The sequence below is a fragment of the Musca autumnalis genome, unplaced genomic scaffold, assembly GCF_047663935.1.
Source record: "Musca autumnalis isolate F117 unplaced genomic scaffold, ASM4766393v1 scaffold_1, whole genome shotgun sequence".
Taxonomy (NCBI): Eukaryota; Metazoa; Arthropoda; class Insecta; order Diptera; family Muscidae; genus Musca; species Musca autumnalis.
In genome coordinates this window covers 34,056,952-34,075,387 of record NW_027411644.1, presented here as the reverse complement: position 1 = coordinate 34,075,387, position 18,436 = coordinate 34,056,952, and the positions used below count along the sequence as shown (strand labels likewise).

Here is an 18,436-nt window from a genome sequence, read left to right as displayed (position 1 = left end):
GAAAAAGAGAGAGATGGAAAAGCGGGAGTGTGAAAAAATCGAGATGTACAGAAGCCAGAATGAATTCTGAAAATTCTACCAAAGAGTGAAGCATCAAACTGATGGCTTTGGTACGGGCACCTCCTCCTATAGAGACCAGCAAGGTAATTTGGTAACTGATACAGATAGTGTGCTCAGGATATGGAAAGAGCATTTTTCAAACCTGTTGGTATCCAGCGAAGTCGACGAAGATACCACAGATCCAATCCCAGAAGATGGTATTGAATGTATACCACCTGGCCAAGATGGGGTAAAGACAGCAATAAACCGGCTGAAGAATAATAAGGCAGCAGGAGCTGATGGCCTACCAGCCGAGTGGTTTAAAATCGGAGGTGACACGCTGCTAAGATGTATGCATCAGCTAGTTAGCTCCATCTGGCAGGAAGAACGAGTACCCGACGATTGGAACCTGAGCATACTGTGTCCCGTCCATAAGAAAGGAGATAAGACTGTATGCTCTCTACAGGGGCATAAGTCTACACCGAACGACTAAAGCCTGTGGTCAACGAGATAATTGGGCCATACCAATGCGGCTTTAGACCTGGTAAGTTCACCATTGACCAGATATTTACCCTGCGGCAAATCCTGGAGAAGACTTAAGAGATGCAGATCGACACCTACCACCTCTTTGTCGATTATAGAGCAGCCTTCGACAGCCCACTACGTTCAAAGGTATTCCAGGCCATGTCTGAATTTGGTATCCCCGCAAAGCTCATTCGGCTTTGTAAAATGACTTTAACTGACACGAGATCCTCAGTTAAAATAGGAAAGAACCTCTCCGAAGAATTTTGTACCAAAAGAGGTTTCAGGCAAGGAGACAGCCTCTCGTGTGATCTCTTCAACATCCTGCTGGAAAAGGTTATTCGAGAGGCAAACGTCAAAAGAAGTGGCACAATCTACACCAATAGCCACATGTTACTTGCTTATGCTGATGATATAGATATCATGGGACGATCAGTAAAAGAAGTAACCGATACCTTTATGAAGGTCGAAGGAGAATCTGCTAAAGTGGGTCTGGCGGTAAACGGCGGGAAGACTAAGTTGATGGTGTCGACGCGCAATGCGTCCATAGAGATCGGGCCAACTGTCGACGTTGGTTCCTATAATTTTGAGGTAGTAAAAGACTTCGTCTACCTCGGCACCGCCGTAAACACAACAAACGACATCAGTTGTGAAATAAAAAGAAGAATTGTATTGGCCAACAGATGCTACTTTGGTTTAAGTAAGCAGTTTAAAAACAAAGCCACATCTCGTCAAACAAAAATAACGCTCTACAAAACACTGATACTACCCGTGCTGATGTATGGCTCCGAAGCCTGGGTACTTGCGCAAGCAGACATGGCAGTGCTTGGTGTGTTTGAGAGAAAAATTCTTCGAAAGATCTACGGACCAATCTGCGTTGACGGTGAATATCGACGTCGCATGAACCACGAGCTGTATCTGCTATACAACGACATCAATATTGTTAAACGTATCGAGATGCAGCGATTGCGTTGGCTAGGCCATATCATAAGAATGAGCGATGATGAACCCGCTAAAAAGGCGTATAATTATGAGCCGGTTGGCGGTGCACGCAGAATTGGCAGCCCAAGGAATAGATGGCGCAAACAAGTTGATGAAGAGATGACAAGGCGCGGTATTCCAGAAAGAGAAGCAAGAGACAGAGAGAAATGGAGATCTTTTCTTAGGCGGCCATCAGACCATCTGCTTTTTTACATGTATGTTGTCACTTTGGGTGTACCAATATACAGAACAGCTGATGTCATACATGTGAAAAAGCATATGGTCTGATGGCGGCCTTAGTTCGGCCTATAGAACAAATGTTCTGTAATGGGTTAAGTTGTTGGCTAAGTAAGTAAGATAATTTTCTATAGGAAAACTATCTCAAGTACTAATTTTCTATTGAATTTCTATCGTTGGTGATAATTTCCTACAGGAATACTTTCGTTGGTGATAATTTTTTTAAAAGAAAACTATCATCCTTCAATATTTTCCATATGAAAACTGTCACTGTTGATCATTCTCCACAGGATAATTTTCCTATCTATCATTTTTTTAGAAAAAAAAACACTTTCTTTGCTTTCCAAAAAATATATGGATATATTGTATTTGCTATATAAAAATATATGTTTGTTTGTATATGTAGTACAACATACTTATATGGTACATACAAAAAAATGTACATGAATGGATGAAAAACTAATATTACAAAGAGAGGAGGAGGGAGAGAGGCATGCCCACAAGGAAATTGTTGTTGATGTGATGATGTTTATAAAACTAACTAAAATATACAAAATAAAATTCAAATTCAAAATTATTTAAACTAATCTAATAGAAATATTTGTTTTCATTTTCACAGTAAGGTCGAGGAACATTTAAACCGGGTACAGAAGCCTAAGATCATTTACGGGTTTGCTTGCCATTGGTGAGCGAGATTGGTGGTGGTGATGGTGGGATGGAAGAAGTTCGCATAACTACATTTACTATTTCACTGCAGCGCTACTTATCTTCGTCACGCTTATTGTCGCCTGGCAGGAGGTGGCAAATATTCTCTATTTTTAGTTGTTTGAGTAGCAATTGCAGCATTTCCAAAGGCAGTTTCTCCAACATTGGCATTAAAGTTGCCACCGCCACCAGTTGGTCCTGCAACGGAGCTGGCACCTGCACCACCGCCTCCTCCGCCACCACCTGCTGTGGTGCCGGAACGTAGGACTGAACCGAAGGGTGTGGGAGTTGCGGGAAATGTTTGTCCGGGATTTTGCCCGCTGCCACCAAAACGTCCAGAACCAGAACCACCACCGAAACCTCCTGTCGTCTGAACAGCAGCTATGGCTGAGGGTTGTACTGCACCTCCACCTGTCACACTGGGCTGTAAACGTTGAGGATTGAAGATATTACTACCCCCCGCTGCAGTAGGTCGTCCTGCATTCGCCGCCAAAATGCCTGTTTGTCCCCTACCACCCAACTGTTGTTGATTGCCCGATGTCTGGTATCCTGCATTTGTGGGTATTCTCTCATTGCCATAATCGTAGATAAAAGCGTTATTGGCATAGAGACTGGGTGCCGAGGCACAGTCATATTGATTCCACCAGACACACACTAATACCTCCTGGCTGAAAATTGTACCATTTGGACAAAGGAAAGAATAGGTACGATTCAGGGCACAAATGTGAAACACTTGACACTGGGCCTCTATATCGGAATAATAGCCGGGCAATGCTTGTTGGGCACAATCAAAATTAGTTGGTGGTACTTGGCTGTAGATGGGATAATCTACTCCCGGTACACCTGGTATGGCTGAATAATCGCCATCATAATCATCACCCAGCCCTGATGAACCAGTGGCTGATCCAGCACCACCTCCGGCTCCACCCCTTCCTGTTGCGCCACCACCAAATTGTGATTGACCATAGATGCCAGTACCGGTTGCTCCCGTGGCGGTGGGACGTTGTGCAATACCGGGACGTTTTGGTATGTTTGTTGCTGCACCGCCAAATGCAGTTTGAGCGGTGGGATTTAAACCACCAATACCACGTTGATTTTGTCCTGTTGTACCAAAACCTCCAAATGGCCCTGAGGGTATGGTTGTACCGGGTCCAAATGCTGTGGCCGCGGTGGGAAATGCTGCCGCCGCCGTTGAGGCTGCACCAAAGCCAGCAGTCAAAGGTCGAAGAGGTGAAGCCACCGTGGCCGGCACCCCAGCACTTAAGTCATTTCGCCCATATTGATAACCACTTTGAGCCTGTATAGAATGAGGATGGAGAAGGATTTTAATATGGAGTTATTTGCGAGAAAGTTTTACATACCCAACACAGCGGACTTATCAGTAAAAGGAGACCTGTAATTAAAATTTTACGATTTTAACGTTAGTATCCGTATTAAGATTGAGGAGGAAAATAATTTATTGCTAGGTGGGGGAGAGTGATGTTATTGTAACTATATAAAGGACTACGTACATAAGCTACCTCGTCTGCTTGCCTTGCATTCCTGCTTCATTTCTGACATAATAAAAATAAAAGAATAATGAAGGCCGAGCAAATTTCGAACTGGGTTGCCCTTTTCTTTTTTATTAGTTTATCAGAAGCAAGCAAGGCTATTAAAACAAACCTGAGGAGTAGCTTTCGGATCTCTAAAGGCCTGGGTACATAAGCCGCTCGGCTTTCTTGCTTAATTCATTTCTGGTAAAATACCAAAGACCAAGTTCGACCTAATTGAAATGTGGTTCTGACATTTCTTTATTCCTTTACCAGAAATGAATTAAGTAAGAAAGCGGAGCGGCTTATGCGTCGAGACCTTTAAGGACGAAACACAATGAAATACGCCGGTTTTTCACACTCAGTTTCATGTAAAAGACTAGAGGCCAAGTACTACCTAATTCAAATGAATTGAAGCATTTGAATTAGGTAGTACTTGGCCTTTAATCTTTTACATGAAACTGAGCGTGAAAAAAACGGCGTATTTCATTCTGTTCATACCTTTAGGGCGCCTGTGTGTGGTAAAAAAGGAATACGGGGTCTACCGAATATAAAAGAGTCCTTAGTGCCGGTCCACACTAGCGTGAATTTCATTAAAAAATTTCATGAAATTAGGCGTTCTTAAATCGAATTCCCCACCACAGCAATTTTATGGTTTTACTCTAGTATGGAAGTCGATCTAGAGACGCATAATTTCATGCAATTTTCACTCTAGTGTGGACCGGGACTTAGTAGAGGGTTGAAGCCTGTCAAGGCTCCAGCAACATATAGAAGCCCCTCAAAAGGGGCCTTTCAGCCATAAAAGCCCTCCGAAGTGGTTTTCGGGACGTAGAACCCGCTTTGAAGGGGTCCTCTATACATAGAAGCCCATATGAAGCTGTCTTCTAAATCTAGAAGGCCCACTGAAGGGGTCTTCGAGAAGAAGAATCCAGGGTTTGCTAAACCAAGAAGGCCCTATGAATGTGTTTCTGTAACTAGACGGCCCTCCTAAGGGGCTTTGACACTTATAAGCTCGTCTTCGGGACGTAGAACCCGCTTTGAAGGGGTCCTCTATACATAAAAGCCCATATGAAGCTGTCTTCTAAATCTAGAAGCCCCACTGAAGGTGTCTTCGCGAAGAAGAACCCACGGTTTGCTAAACCAAGAAGGCCCTATGAATGTGTTTCTGTAACTAGAAACCCCTCCTTAGGGGCTTTGACACTTATAAGCTCGTTTTCGGGACGTAGAACCCGCTTTGAAGGGGTCCCCTATACATAGAAGTCCATATAAAGCTGGCTTCTAAATCTGGAAGCCCCACTGAAGGGGTCTTCGAGAAGGAGAATCCAGGGTTTGCTAAACAAAGAAGGACCTATGAATGTGTTCCTGTAACTAGACGGCCCTCCTAATTGGCTTTGACACTTATAAGCTCGTCTTCGGGACGTAGAACCCTCTTTGAAGGGGTCCTCTATACATTAAAGCCCATATGAAGCTGTCTTCTAAATCTAGAAGCCCAACTGAAGGGGTCTTCGAGAGGAAGAATCCAGGGTTTGCTAAACCAAGAAGGCCCTATGAATGTGTTTCTGTAACTAGACGGCCCTCCTAAGGGGCTTTGACACTTATAAGCTCGTCTTCGGGACGTAGAACCCGCTTTGAAGGGGTCCTCTATACATAAAAGCCCATATGAAGCTGTCTTCTAAATCTAGAAGCCCCACTGAAGGGGTCTTCGCGAAGAAGAACCCACGGTTTGCTAAACCAAGAAGGCCCTATGAATGTGTTCCTGTAATTAGACGGCCCTCCTAAGGGGCTTTGACACTTATAAGCTCGTCTTCGGGACGTAGAACCCTCTTTGAAGGGGTCCTCTATACATTAAAGCGCATATGAAGCTGTCTTTTAAATCTAGAAGCCCCACTGAAGGGGTCTTCGAGAGGAAGAATCCAGGGTTTGCTAAACCAAGAAGGCCCTATGAATGTGTTTCTGTAACTAGACGGCCCTCCTAAGGGGCTTTGACACTTATAAGCTCGTCTTCGGGACGTAGAACCCGCTTTGAAGGGGTCCTCTATACCTAGAAGCCCATATGAAGCTGTCTTCTAAATCTAGAAGGCCCACTGAAGGGGTCTTCGAGAAGGAGAATCCAGGGTTTGCTAAACAAAGAAGGACATATGAATGTGTTCCTGTAACTAGACGGCCCTCCTAAGGGGCTTTGACACTTATAAGCTCGTCTTCGGGACGTAGAACCCTCTTTGAAGGGGTCCTCTATACATTAAAGCCCATATGAAGCTGTCTTTTAAATCTAGAAGCCCAACTGTAGGGGTCTTCGAGAGGAAGAATCCAGGGTTTGCTAAACCAAGAAGGCCCTATGAATGTGTTTCTGTAACTAGACGGCCCTCCTAAGGGGCTTTGACACTTATAAGCTCGTCTTCGGGACGTAGAACCCGCTTTGAAGGGGTCCTCTATACATAAAAGCCCATATGAAGCTGTCTTCTAAATCTAGAAGCCCCACTGAAGGGGTCTTCGCGAAGAAGAACCCACGGTTTGCTAAACCAAGAAGGCCCTATGAATGTGTTTCTGTAACTAGACGGCCCTCCTAAGGGGCTTTGACACTTATAAGCTCGTCTTCGGGACGTAGAACCCGCCTTGAAGGGGTCCTCTATACATAGAAGCCCATATGAAGCTGTCTTCTAAATCTAGAAGCCCCACTGAAGGGGTCTTCGGGAAGAAGAATCCAGGGTTTGCTAAACCAAGAAGGCCCAATGAATGTGTTTCTGTAACTAGACGGCCCTCCTAAGGGGCTTTGACACTTATAAGCTCGTCTTCGGGACGTAGAACCCGCTTTGAAGGGGTCCTCTATACATAAAAGCCCATATGAAGCTGTCTTCTAAATCTAGAAGCCCCACTGAAGGGGTCTTCGCGAAGAAGAACCCACGGTTTGCTAAACCAAGAAGGCCCTATGAATGTGTTTCTGTAACTAGACGGCCCTCCTAAGGGGCTTTGACACTGATAAGCCCGTCTTCGGGACGTAGAACCCGCTTTGAAGGGGCCCTCTCTACATAAAAGCCCATTTGAAGATGTCTTCTAAATCTAGAAGCCCCACTGAAGGGGTCTTCGGAAAGAAGAATCCAGGGTTTGCTAAGCTAAGAAGGTCCTATGAATGTGTTTCTGTAACTAGACGGCTCTCCTAAAGGGTTTTGACACTTATAAGCTCGCCTGAAATGGCTTTCTATACATAGATGACACTTTGAAGCGGTCTTCTAAATTTAGAAGACCCTCTGAAGAGGGCTCCTATATGTAGAAGCTCCTCTGAATGGATCTTCTGTACCTAGAAGATCTCTTTATGGTATTTTCTATGCTAAGAAGCCGCTTTTGAACGTATCTTCTACACCTACAAGTGCCTTTGGAGAGCTCGTCTTTACTTTTGAGGCACTCCGCACAGGTCTTATATAGAAGATCCTCTGAAGGCCTCTTCTGTACCTAGAAGACTCTTTGAAGGCGTTTTCTATACCTAAAAGACCATTTGAAGGGGCCTTCAACATCTAGAACCCTTGTGAAAGGTCTTCACTACCAAGAAGGCGCTTTGAAGGGGTCTTTTATGCTTTGAGATACCTCTTGAATTTCTAGAAGACTCTAGGGCTCTTCTGTACCTAGACGCCTATTTGAAGGGATCTTCTAAATTTATAAGTGCCTTTGGGGTAATTTTCTTTACTTTGAGGCAGCTTGAAGAGGTCTAATATATCTATAAGATCCTCAGAAGGGGTTCTATATATCTGGAAGACCCTATGAAGGGATTTTCTAAACCTAGAAACTCCCTAAGAGAGCTCTTCTACACCTACAAACCCTTTTGTAGGGGTCTTCTATACCTAGAAGGGCCTTTGAAGCCGTTTTGAATACCTAAAAGGACCTTAGAATAGCTTTTTTTACATCCAAGAAACCCTTTTGAGGGGGGTTTTCTCTACCTGGAAGGCTCTTTGAAGGTGTCTTCTATACCTACAAGTGCCTTTGGAGGGTTCTTCTTTACTTTGGTGGTACTCTGAAGATATCTTATGTATCTAGAAGATCGTCTGAAGGGCTGCTCCGTACCTAGGGCACCCTGTAAAGGGATCTTCTAAATCTAAAAGTGCCTGTTTAGAAGCCCTTCTGAAGAGGACTTCCATTACCAGAAGCCCATTTGGAGATGTTTTCTATACCTAAAAGCTCGGTGAAGAACTCTTCTACACCTAGAAATCATTGTGAGGGGGTCTTCTCTATCAAGAAGGTCCTTTGAAGGGATCTTCTGTATCTAGAATTGGCTTATAAGAGCTCTTTTACATCCAAGAAACCCTTGTGAGGCGGGTCTTCTCTACCAGGAAGGCCCTTTGAAGGTGTCTTCTATACCTACAAGTGCCTTTGGAGAGCTCTTCTTTACTTTGGAGGTACTCCGAAGGGCTCTTCTGTATCTAGGGCCCCCTGTGAAGGGATCTTCTAAATCTAGAAGTGCCTGTTCAGAGCTCTTGTATACCTAGAAGCCCTTCTGAAGAGGACTTCTATTACCAGAAGCCCATTTGGAGTTGTTTTCTATACCTAAAAAGCGCGGTGAAGAACTCTTCTACACCTAGAAATCATTGTGAGGGGGTCTTCTCTATCAAGAAGGTCCTTTGAAGGATCTTCTATACCTAGAAGTGACTAAAAGCGCCTTTGGAGAGCTCTTTTTTACTTTAGAGGCACTCTGAAGAGGTCCTATATATCGAGAAGATGCTCTGAAAGGGTTCTGTATACGTAAAGACCCTCTGAAGGGGTCTTCTATACCTAGATGTGCCTTTGAAGAGCTCTTTTACACCCAGAAGCCCTTCTGAAGGTGTCTTCTATACCTAGAAGTGCCTTTGGAGAGCTCTTCTATACTTTGGAGGTACTCTGAAGATGTCTTATATATCTAGAAGATCGTCTGAAGGGCTCTTCTGTGCCTAGTACCACCTGTGAAGGGATCTTCTAAATCTAGAAGTGCCTGTTTAGAGCTCTTTTACACTTAAAAGCCCTTCTGAAGAGGACTTCTATTACCGGAAGCCCATTTGGAGTTCTTTTCTATACCTAAAAGGCGCGGTGAAAAACTCTTCTACACCTACAAATCATTGTGAGGGGGTCTTCTCTATCAAGAAGGTCCTTTGAAGGGATCTTCTATACCTAGAAGTGGCTTAGAAGAGCTCTTTTATACTTTGAAACCCATCTAAAGAGAAGAAATATGTAGAAGATCCTCTAAAGAGCTCTTCTGTACCTAGAAGCCTATTTGAAGGGATCTTTTCAACCTAAAAGTGCCTTTGGAGAACTCTTTTTTACTTTAGAGGCACTCTGAAGAGGTCCTATATATCGAGAAGATCCTCTGAAAGGGTTCTATATATGTACGTAAAGACCCTCTGAAGGGGTCTTCTATACCTAGATGTGCCTTTGAAGAGCTCTTCTACACCTAGAAGTCCTTCTGAAGGGGTCTTCTATACCTATAATGCCTTTTGAAGAGCTCTTCTATACCTCCTCTTGTGGGGTGGTATTCTATGCATAGCTTACCCTTTAAAGGGTTTAGCAGCGTCTCTGGAAGTGGCTCCTACACTTGAAGACTCTCTGAAACGGTCTTCTACAATTAGAAGTTCTTCTAATGGGGATCTTTTAAAATTAGAAGTCTCTCCGGAAAGGTAATGAGCTCCTCTGAAGGGGTTTTATACACCTATAGGTATCAGAAGTGGTCCCTCTGCAGGGTTATTATATACCTTAGAGGATATTCTTAACATATAAGCTCTTTTGAAAGGGGACTTATATACCTAGAAGTCCCTTTTTTGCGACTTGAAGCCACTCTGAAGGAGTCCTTTATACCTAGAAGCTACTCTGGAAAGGTCCTTTTTAGGTAGGTGCTCCTTCTTCTACACCTAGAAATCATTGTGAGGGGGTCTTCTCTATCAAGAAGGTCCATTGAAGGGCTCTTCTATACCTAGAAGTGGCTAAAAGCGCCTTTGGAGAGCTCTTTTTTTACTTTAGAGACACTCTGAAGAGGTCCCATATATCGAGAGGATCCTCTAAAAGGGTTCTATATACGTAAAGACCCTCTGAAGAGGTATTCTATATCTAGATGTGCCTTTGAAGAGCTCTTTTACACTTAGAGGCCCTTCTGAAGGTGTCTTCTTTACTTTGGAGGTACTCTGAAGATATCTTATATATCTAGAAGATCGTCTGAAGGCTTCTTCTGTACCTGGGCCCACCTGTGAAGGGATCTTCTAAATCTAGAAGTGCCCGTTTAGAGCTCTTTTACACCTAGAAACCCTTCTGAAGAGGACTTCTGCTGTTGAAAGAGTATCTGAAGGGGTCTTTAAAAATTGGAATGCTCTCTGCAGGGATATTCTGTACCTAGAAATGCTAGAGTTGGGCAATCTCGTTCAATTGAACGATCCTGTATATTCTTTGAAGACCCTCTGAAGAAGTCATATATTTTTAGAAGACCCTTTGAAGGGGTCGTGTATACTTAGAAGCCCCTTTGAAGAGTTGTTATATATTTTGGAGGCCTTGTGAAGAGCTCCTTTATATTTTGAGGTCACAGGGCACAGGGATTTTTTATACCTAGATAATTTTTTGAACTAGTCTTCTGTACCTAGAATCACCTCCGAAGTCGTCTTCTATACGTTGAAGTTCCTTTGAAGAGCCTTTTATATTTTGAAAGCCCCTTGAGTTCTTCTGTATTTACAAGAACCTCTGAAGGGGTCTTCTCTATCTAAAAGACATCTGATTTGCTCATCAACACCTACCTAGAAGCTCCTCTGGAAGGGTCCTTTATACGTAGGTGCTCCTTTGAAGCGGACTTCTATACCACGTCAGAAGAAGTCTTTTATACCTAGAAGTTGCTCTGAGGCTTGATTGTATACCTAGAAATTCTTTTGAAGGGGACTTCTACTGCTGAAAGACTATCTGAAGGGGTCTTTAAAAATTGGAATGCTCTCTGGAGGGATATTTTGTACCTAGAATGCTACGGTTGGGCAATCTCGTTTAATTGAACGATGCTGTATATTCTTCGAAGACCCTCTGAAGAAGTCGTATATTTTTAGAAGACCCTTTGAAGGGGTCTTCTATACTCAAAAGCCCCTTCGAAGAGTTGTTATATATTTTGGAGACCTTGTGAGGAGCTCCTTTATATTTTGAGGTCACAGGGCTTTTTATACCTAGATAATTTTTTGAACTAGTCTTCTGTACCTAGTAGCACCCCTGAAGTCGTCTTCTATACGTTGAAGTTCCTTTGAATAGCCTTTTATATTTTGAAAGCCCCTTGAGTTCTTCTGTATTTACAAGAACCTCTGAAGGGGTCTTCTGTACCTAAAAGACATCTGATTTGCTCATCTACACCTATAAGAACCTTTTAAGGAATTTTCTGTACATAGAAGGAATTTTCTATAAATAGAAAATATATTGATGCAGTATTCAATACCTAGTAGAGGTTCTGAATGGATATTTTTTGTCTAGAAGCCTGTGAAGGCTCCAGCAACATATATAAGCCCTCAAAAGGGGCCTTCCAGACATAACAGCCCTCCAAAGGGGTCTTCGGGACGTAGAACCCGCTTTGAAGGGGTCATCTATACATAGAAGCCCATATGAAGCTCTCTTCTAAATCTAGAAGCCCAACTGAAGGGGGTCTTCGGGAAGGAGAATCCAGGGTAACCTCCTAAGGGGCTTTGACACTTAAAAGCTCACTGAAACGGTTTTCTAAACGTAGATGACACTAAATTTAGAAGACCCTCTGAAGAGGGCTCCTATATGTAGAAGCTCCTCTGAATGGATCCTCTGTACTTAGAAGATCTCTTCATTGGATTTTCTATGCTAAGAAGCCCCTTTTGAAGGTGTCTTCTACTCCTACTTTACTTTTGTGGCACTCCGCGCAGGTCGTATATGGAAGATCCTCTGAAGGTCACTTCTGTACCTAGAAGACTCTTTGAAGGCGTTTTCTATACCTAAAAGACCATTTGAAGGGCCTTCAACACCTAGAACCCCTTGTGAGAGGTCTTCTCTACCAAGAAGGCGCTTTGAAGGGGTCTTCTATGCCTTGAAACCCCTTTTAAATGTCTACAAGACTCTAAAAGGCTCTTCTGTACCTAGATGCCTATTTGAAGCGATCTTCTAAATCTATAAGTGCCTTTGGGGTACTTTTTTTTTACTTTGAGGCACGCTGAAGAGGTCTAATATATTTATAAGATCCTCAGAAGGGGTTCTATATATCTGGAAGACCATCTGAAGGGATCTTCTAAACCTAGACGCTCCCTTGGAGAGCTCTTTTACACCTACAAACCCTTTTGAAGGGGTCTTTTATACCTAGAAGGCCCTTTGAAGCCGCTTTGAATACCTAAAAGGACCTTTGAATAGCTCATTTACATCCAAGAAACCCTTGTGAGGGGGGTCTTCTCTACCAGGAAGGCCCTTTGAAGGTGTGTTCTATACCTACGAGTGCCTTTGGAGAGCTCTTCTTTTTCTTTGGAGGTACTCTGAAGATGTCTTATATATCTAGAAGATCGTCTGAAGGGCTGCTCTGTACCTAGGGCCCCCTGTGAAGGGATCTTCTAAATCTAGAAGTGCCTGTTTAGAGCTCTTGAAGAGGACTTCTATTACCAGAAGTCCATTTGGAGTTGTTTTCTATACCTAAAAGGCGCGATGAAGAACTCTTCTACACCTAGAAATCATTGTGAGGGGGTCTTCTCTATCAAGAAGGTCCTTTGAAGGGATCTTCTATACCTAGAAGTGTCTTAGAAGAGCTCTTTTATACTTTCAAAATCATCTAAAGAGATCTTAAATATCTAGAAGGTCCTCTAAAGACCTCTTCTGTACCTAGAAGCCTATTTGAAGGGATCTTTTTAAACTAAAAGTGCCTTTGGAGAGCTCTCTTTTACTTTAGAGGCACTCTGAAGAGGTCCTATATATCGAGAAGATCCTCTGAAAGGGTTCTATATACGTAAAGAGAGCCTCTGAACGGGATCTTCTATACCTAGATGTGCCTTTGAAGAGCTTTTCTACACCTAGAAGCCGTTCTGAAGGGGTCTTCTATACCTATAATGCCCTTTGAAGAGCTCTTCTACACCTCCTCTTGTGGGGAGGTTATCTATGCATAGACCCTTCAAATAGGCTTCTAGGTACAGAAGGGTCTGCTGTACCTAGAAGCCTCCAAATGCTAGAGTTGGGCAAGTTTTTTCAATTGAACGATCCGGATCACTATCTTGTTCAATGGACCCTTTGAAGGGGTCTTATATACTTAGAAGCCCCTTTGAAGAGTTGTTATATATTTTGGAGGCCTTGTGAAGAGATCCTTTATATTTTGAGGTCACAGGGCACAGGTCTTTTTATACCATCAGCATTTATGCTAACGAGGGTATATACACTTTCATACGAGCAAAATGTGCCTCATCGAAATAATGGTTTTAGACCCCAAGTATGTTTGGACGAAATCCGTTTCAGACAATTTGGAGTTGATTTAGTCATGTCCTTGCGTTTGTCTGGCTGGCTGGAGCGCACGATAACACGATAATAATTTTGCTTTCGTAATATTTTGTCCAAACTTTGTTTAAGTTCGAAGATGGGTTATATCGCTCCATCTCTTCCGGTCCTCCCCCACAAAAGTTCGAAAATGTTCAGAAAATTTGTAGGTACGATAACTCTTGAAGGAAGCAACCGATTTGGTCCATAATTTGCAACTCGTGAAATGTCTACCAGACTAAGACGAGGTTCCAATATGGACTCAATCGGTCCACTCCTTCGGGTACCTCCCACACAAAATTTCGGATAAGTTCAGTTTAGGACCTGCTCTCGAATCGCTTTGATTTTTGTTTTAGCAACTTGTATTCACGAATAAATTCTCTTTCATTTGGTGTGTTTTTCTTACTGTACGCTCGATACTATCCGATGCATCTGCAATTGGTACCAACTGTCTTGGCTGCCGTTATATTTTTATCAGAATTATGGCGCTCAAATAGTCCTCAAAGAAGCCCGCCCTACCAAAGGTTTTATTAAAATGTATTTTGTACTTCAAAATTCAATAAATTTTCATAACAAAACCACTTGGAAGCCACTGTTCTAAACCACAAAGTTGATTTTAAGGCCAAGTACACATGTCTCCGGTCGGTCATTGATAAAAATCTCTTACAACAACAACAAAAAACAGAATGAAGAATAAACGTTTTTTTTTCTTCAAATTTTATCATTTGAATTGGCCGTCTTATGCCGTTGTTTTTGTTCTTTCTGGGCTCTCCGAAGATACAACGGCCCATTGGTAAATGAAACAATAACAATGAGCCATAACAGTTATAGCAGAAGAAGAGCGCCCGCCAAGAAAAAAGGAAATATATGAGATGAGATGCTCTCGTTGGTGGTCAAGCGTACCAAAAACACACACAAACACACACTCATATATATGGAAATTAGTACACACACACTCACTCAGACACTGGTTATAAAACCCATAACTCATAGGTTTTCGAAAACTAACCCAGCCTTGAAAAAAGTTAAGGTTTTTTTTATAAAAAATTTTAGATTTTTTTAAGACTTACCCTTTAAAATAAATATTAGAATATTAAAATCCATCAAAAGTTCTTTTATAAAATATCTTTAATATTTTTAATTGAAAATATTTTATTCAATATATTTTACTATTTTTTATTAAATTTTTTAAACTTTTATTTTTACGTTACAAGAGATTCGTTTCAATTCAAATTCCCTTCAACAAAAAGAACGACAAACGAAAATTTTCTTTGCAACACCACCAACCAACAAAGACTGCAAGCTAACGGCTCAAAGTTCTAACATTTTATACTTGGCTTAGAATTTTTGTTGGCATCCCCCAGTGGCAGAGTGTGGAAAGCTTCTTCACACTGCAAAATCATAACGAAATCATTTTAGAATTTACACTCCCAGAGTGACTTGGTTTCGCTGCGATGCGATGAGTTGTTGTTCTCTGTTTCATTTCAAATTAGAATTTTTTCTATTTTATGTTTATTTGCATTTGTTGTTGGTAATGTCTCCCTTTGGAGCAGTTGGCAGCAACAACATCTTGTTGAAATTTACGATATGCGATGTTTTATCATTGTCGTTGTTGCGCTACGCCCGGTGAGAAGTTATTGGGACACACTAACAAGTTTGTGTGTTAAGTCTTAAGTTTTCGGGTCGTATATACCAAGAAGACCTTTGAAGGTGTCTTATATACCAAGAGGAGCCTTTGAAGAACTCTTCTATGCATAGAAGACTTTCAGAAGGAGCCTTCCATACCCAGAGGACCCTCGGAAGGAGTCTTCTATATTTAGAGGACCCCTGGAAGGAGTGTCCTATATCTAGAAGAACTTTGGAAGGAGTCTTCTATACTTAGAGGACCTTTTGAAGGTGTCTTCTGTACCTAGATGACCCTCTGAAGGAGTCTTTTATACCTAGAGGGCCCTCTGAAGGAGTCTTCTATACTATCTCCTCTATATTTTATGGGCTTCTGAGAATGTTTTATATCTTTAGAAGATTCTCAGGAGACGTCTTATATTTCTAGAAGTCCCACTGAAGGGGTCTTCTATACCTAGAAGGCCTTCCGAAATGGTCTCCTATATCTAGAAGGCCTTCCGAAATGGTCTCCTATATCTAGAAGACCCTCGGAAGGAGTCTTCTATATCTAGAGGATCCTCTAAAGGAGTCTTCTATACCTATAGGACCCTCTGGAGGAGTCTTCTATATCTAGAAAACCATCTGAAGGGTAACGTAAATATATTATCCACCTTATCCAATCAACGTAAATATGTTATCCACGTTATGCAACTATCGTAAATATGTTTTCCACGTAATCCCACCAACGTGAATATTTTATCCACCTTATCCAAGCAGCATTAATATATTATCCAAGTTATCCTACAAGAGCAAATATGTTATCCACGTTATCCAACCAACGTAAATATGTTATCCACTTTATCCAATCAACGCAAATATGTTATCCACGTTATACAACTATCGTAAATATGTTATCCACGATATCCAACAACAGTAACTGTGTTATCCACGTTATCCAATCAAGGTAAATATGTTTTCCACTTTATCCAATCAACGTAAATTTGTTATCCACGTTATCCAATCATCGTAAATATGTTATCCGCGCTATCCACTCAAGGTAAATATGTTATCCACTTTATCCAATCAACGTAAATATGTTATCCACCTTATCCAAGCAGCATAAATATGTTATCCACGTTATCCAACAACAGTAAATATGTTATCCACGTTATCCAATCAACGTAAATATGTTATCCACGTTATCCAATCAACGTAAATATGTTATCCACTTTATCCAAACAACGTAAATATGTTATCCACGTTATCCAACTAACGTAAATAGGTTATCCAGGTTATGCAACTATCGTAAATATGTTATCCACGTTATCCCACCAATGTGAATATTTTATACACCTTATCCAAGCAGCATAAATATGTTATCCACGTTATCCAACAACAGTAAATATGTTATCCACGTTATCCAATCAACGTAAATATGTTATCCACGTTATCCAATCAACGTAAATATGTTATCCACTTTATCCAAACAACGTAAATATGTTATCCACGTTATCCAACTAACGTAAATAGGTTATCCAGGTTATGCAACTATCGTAAATATGTTATCCACGTTATCCCACCAACGTGAATATTTTATCCACCTTATCCAAGCAGCATAAATATGTTATCCACGTTATCCAACAACAGTAAATATGGTATCCACGTTATCCAATCAACGTAAATATGTTATCCACGCTATCCAATCAACGCAAATATGTTATCCACGTTATCCAATCAACGTAAATATGTTATGCACTTTATCCAATCAACGTAAATATGTTATCCACGCTATCCAATCAACGCAAATATGTTATCCACGTTATCCAATCAACGTAAATATGTTATGCACTTTATCCAATCAACGTAAATATGTTATCCACGTTATCCAGCCAACGTAAACATGTTATCAATATTATCCAACTAACGTAAATAGGTTATCCAGGTTATGCAACTATCGTAAATATGTTATCCGCGTTATCCAATCAACGAAAATATGTTAACCACGTTATGCAACTATCGTTAATATGTTTTCCACGTTATCCCACCAACGTGAATAATTTATCCACCTTATCCAAGCAGCATAAATATATTATCCACGTTATCCAACAACAGTAAATATGTTGTAAACGTTATCCAATCAACGTAAATATGTTATCCACGTTATCCAACCAACGTAAACATGTTATCCACTTTATCCAATCAACGTAAATATGTTATCCACGTTATCCAGCCGACGGAAACATGTTATCCATATTATCTAACTAACGTAAATAGGTTATTCAGGTTATGCAACTATCGTAAATATGTTTTCCACGTCATCCCACCAACATGAATATTTTATCCACGTTTTCCAACAACAGTAAATATGATATCCACGTTATCCAACAGCAGTAAATATGTTATCCACGTTATCCCACCAACGTGAATATTTTATCCACCTTATCCAAGCAGCATAAATATATTATCCACGTTATCCAATCAACGTAAATATGTTATCCACGTTATCCAATCAAAGTAAATATGTTATCAACTTTACCCAACCAACGTGAATGTTTTATCCACCTTATCTAAGCAGCACAAATATATTATCCACGTTATCAACGTAAACATGTTATCCATATTATCCAAATTACATAAATAGGTTATCCAGGTTATGCAACTATCGTAAATATGTTATCCACGTTATCCAATCAACGTAAATATGTTATCCACTTTATCCAATCAACGTAAATATGTTATCCACTTTATCCAATAAACGTAAATATGTTATCCACGTTATCCAAACAACGTAAATATGTTATCCACTTTATCCAATCAACGTAACTATGTTATCCACTTTATCCAATCAACGTAAATATGTTATCCACCTTATCCAATCAACGTAAATATGTTATCCACTTTATCCAATCAACGTAACTATGTTACCCACGTTATCCAATCAACGTAAATATGTTATCCACTTTATCCAATCAACGTAAATATGTTATCCACTTTATCCAATAAACGTAAATATGTTATCCACGTTATCCAATCAACGTAAATATGTTATCCACGTTATCCCACCAACGTGAATATTTTATCCACCTTATCCAAGCAGCATAAATATATTATCCACGTTATCCAACAACAGTAAATATGTTATCCAATCAACGTAAATATGTTATCCACTTTATCCAATCAACGTAAATATGTTATCCACTTTATCCAACAAAGGTAAATATGTTATCCACGTTATCCAATCAACGTAAATATGTTATCCACTTTATCCAATCAACGCAAATATGTTATCCACTTTATCCAATAAACGTAAATATGTTATCCACGTTATCCAATCAAAGTAAATATGTTATCCACTTTATCCAATCAACGTAAATATGTTATCC

At 40.9% G+C, this 18,436-nt stretch overlaps 1 protein-coding gene across 1 annotated transcript; it reads right to left on the bottom strand.

Moving 5' to 3' along the window:
• Positions 1-2,110: 2,110 nt before the first annotated feature.
• On the bottom strand, positions 2,111-14,751 carry LOC141390460 (uncharacterized). The gene is made up of 3 exons (XM_073963412.1): positions 14,522-14,751; positions 3,846-3,877; positions 2,111-3,781 (listed from the first exon to the last, which is right to left on the bottom strand). The coding sequence occupies exons 1-3, from the start codon at positions 14,553-14,555 to the stop codon at positions 2,558-2,560; spliced, it is 1,290 nt and encodes a 429-aa protein (XP_073819513.1). The 5' UTR covers positions 14,556-14,751; the 3' UTR covers positions 2,111-2,557.
• Between the last annotated feature and the right edge of the window lie 3,685 nt (positions 14,752-18,436).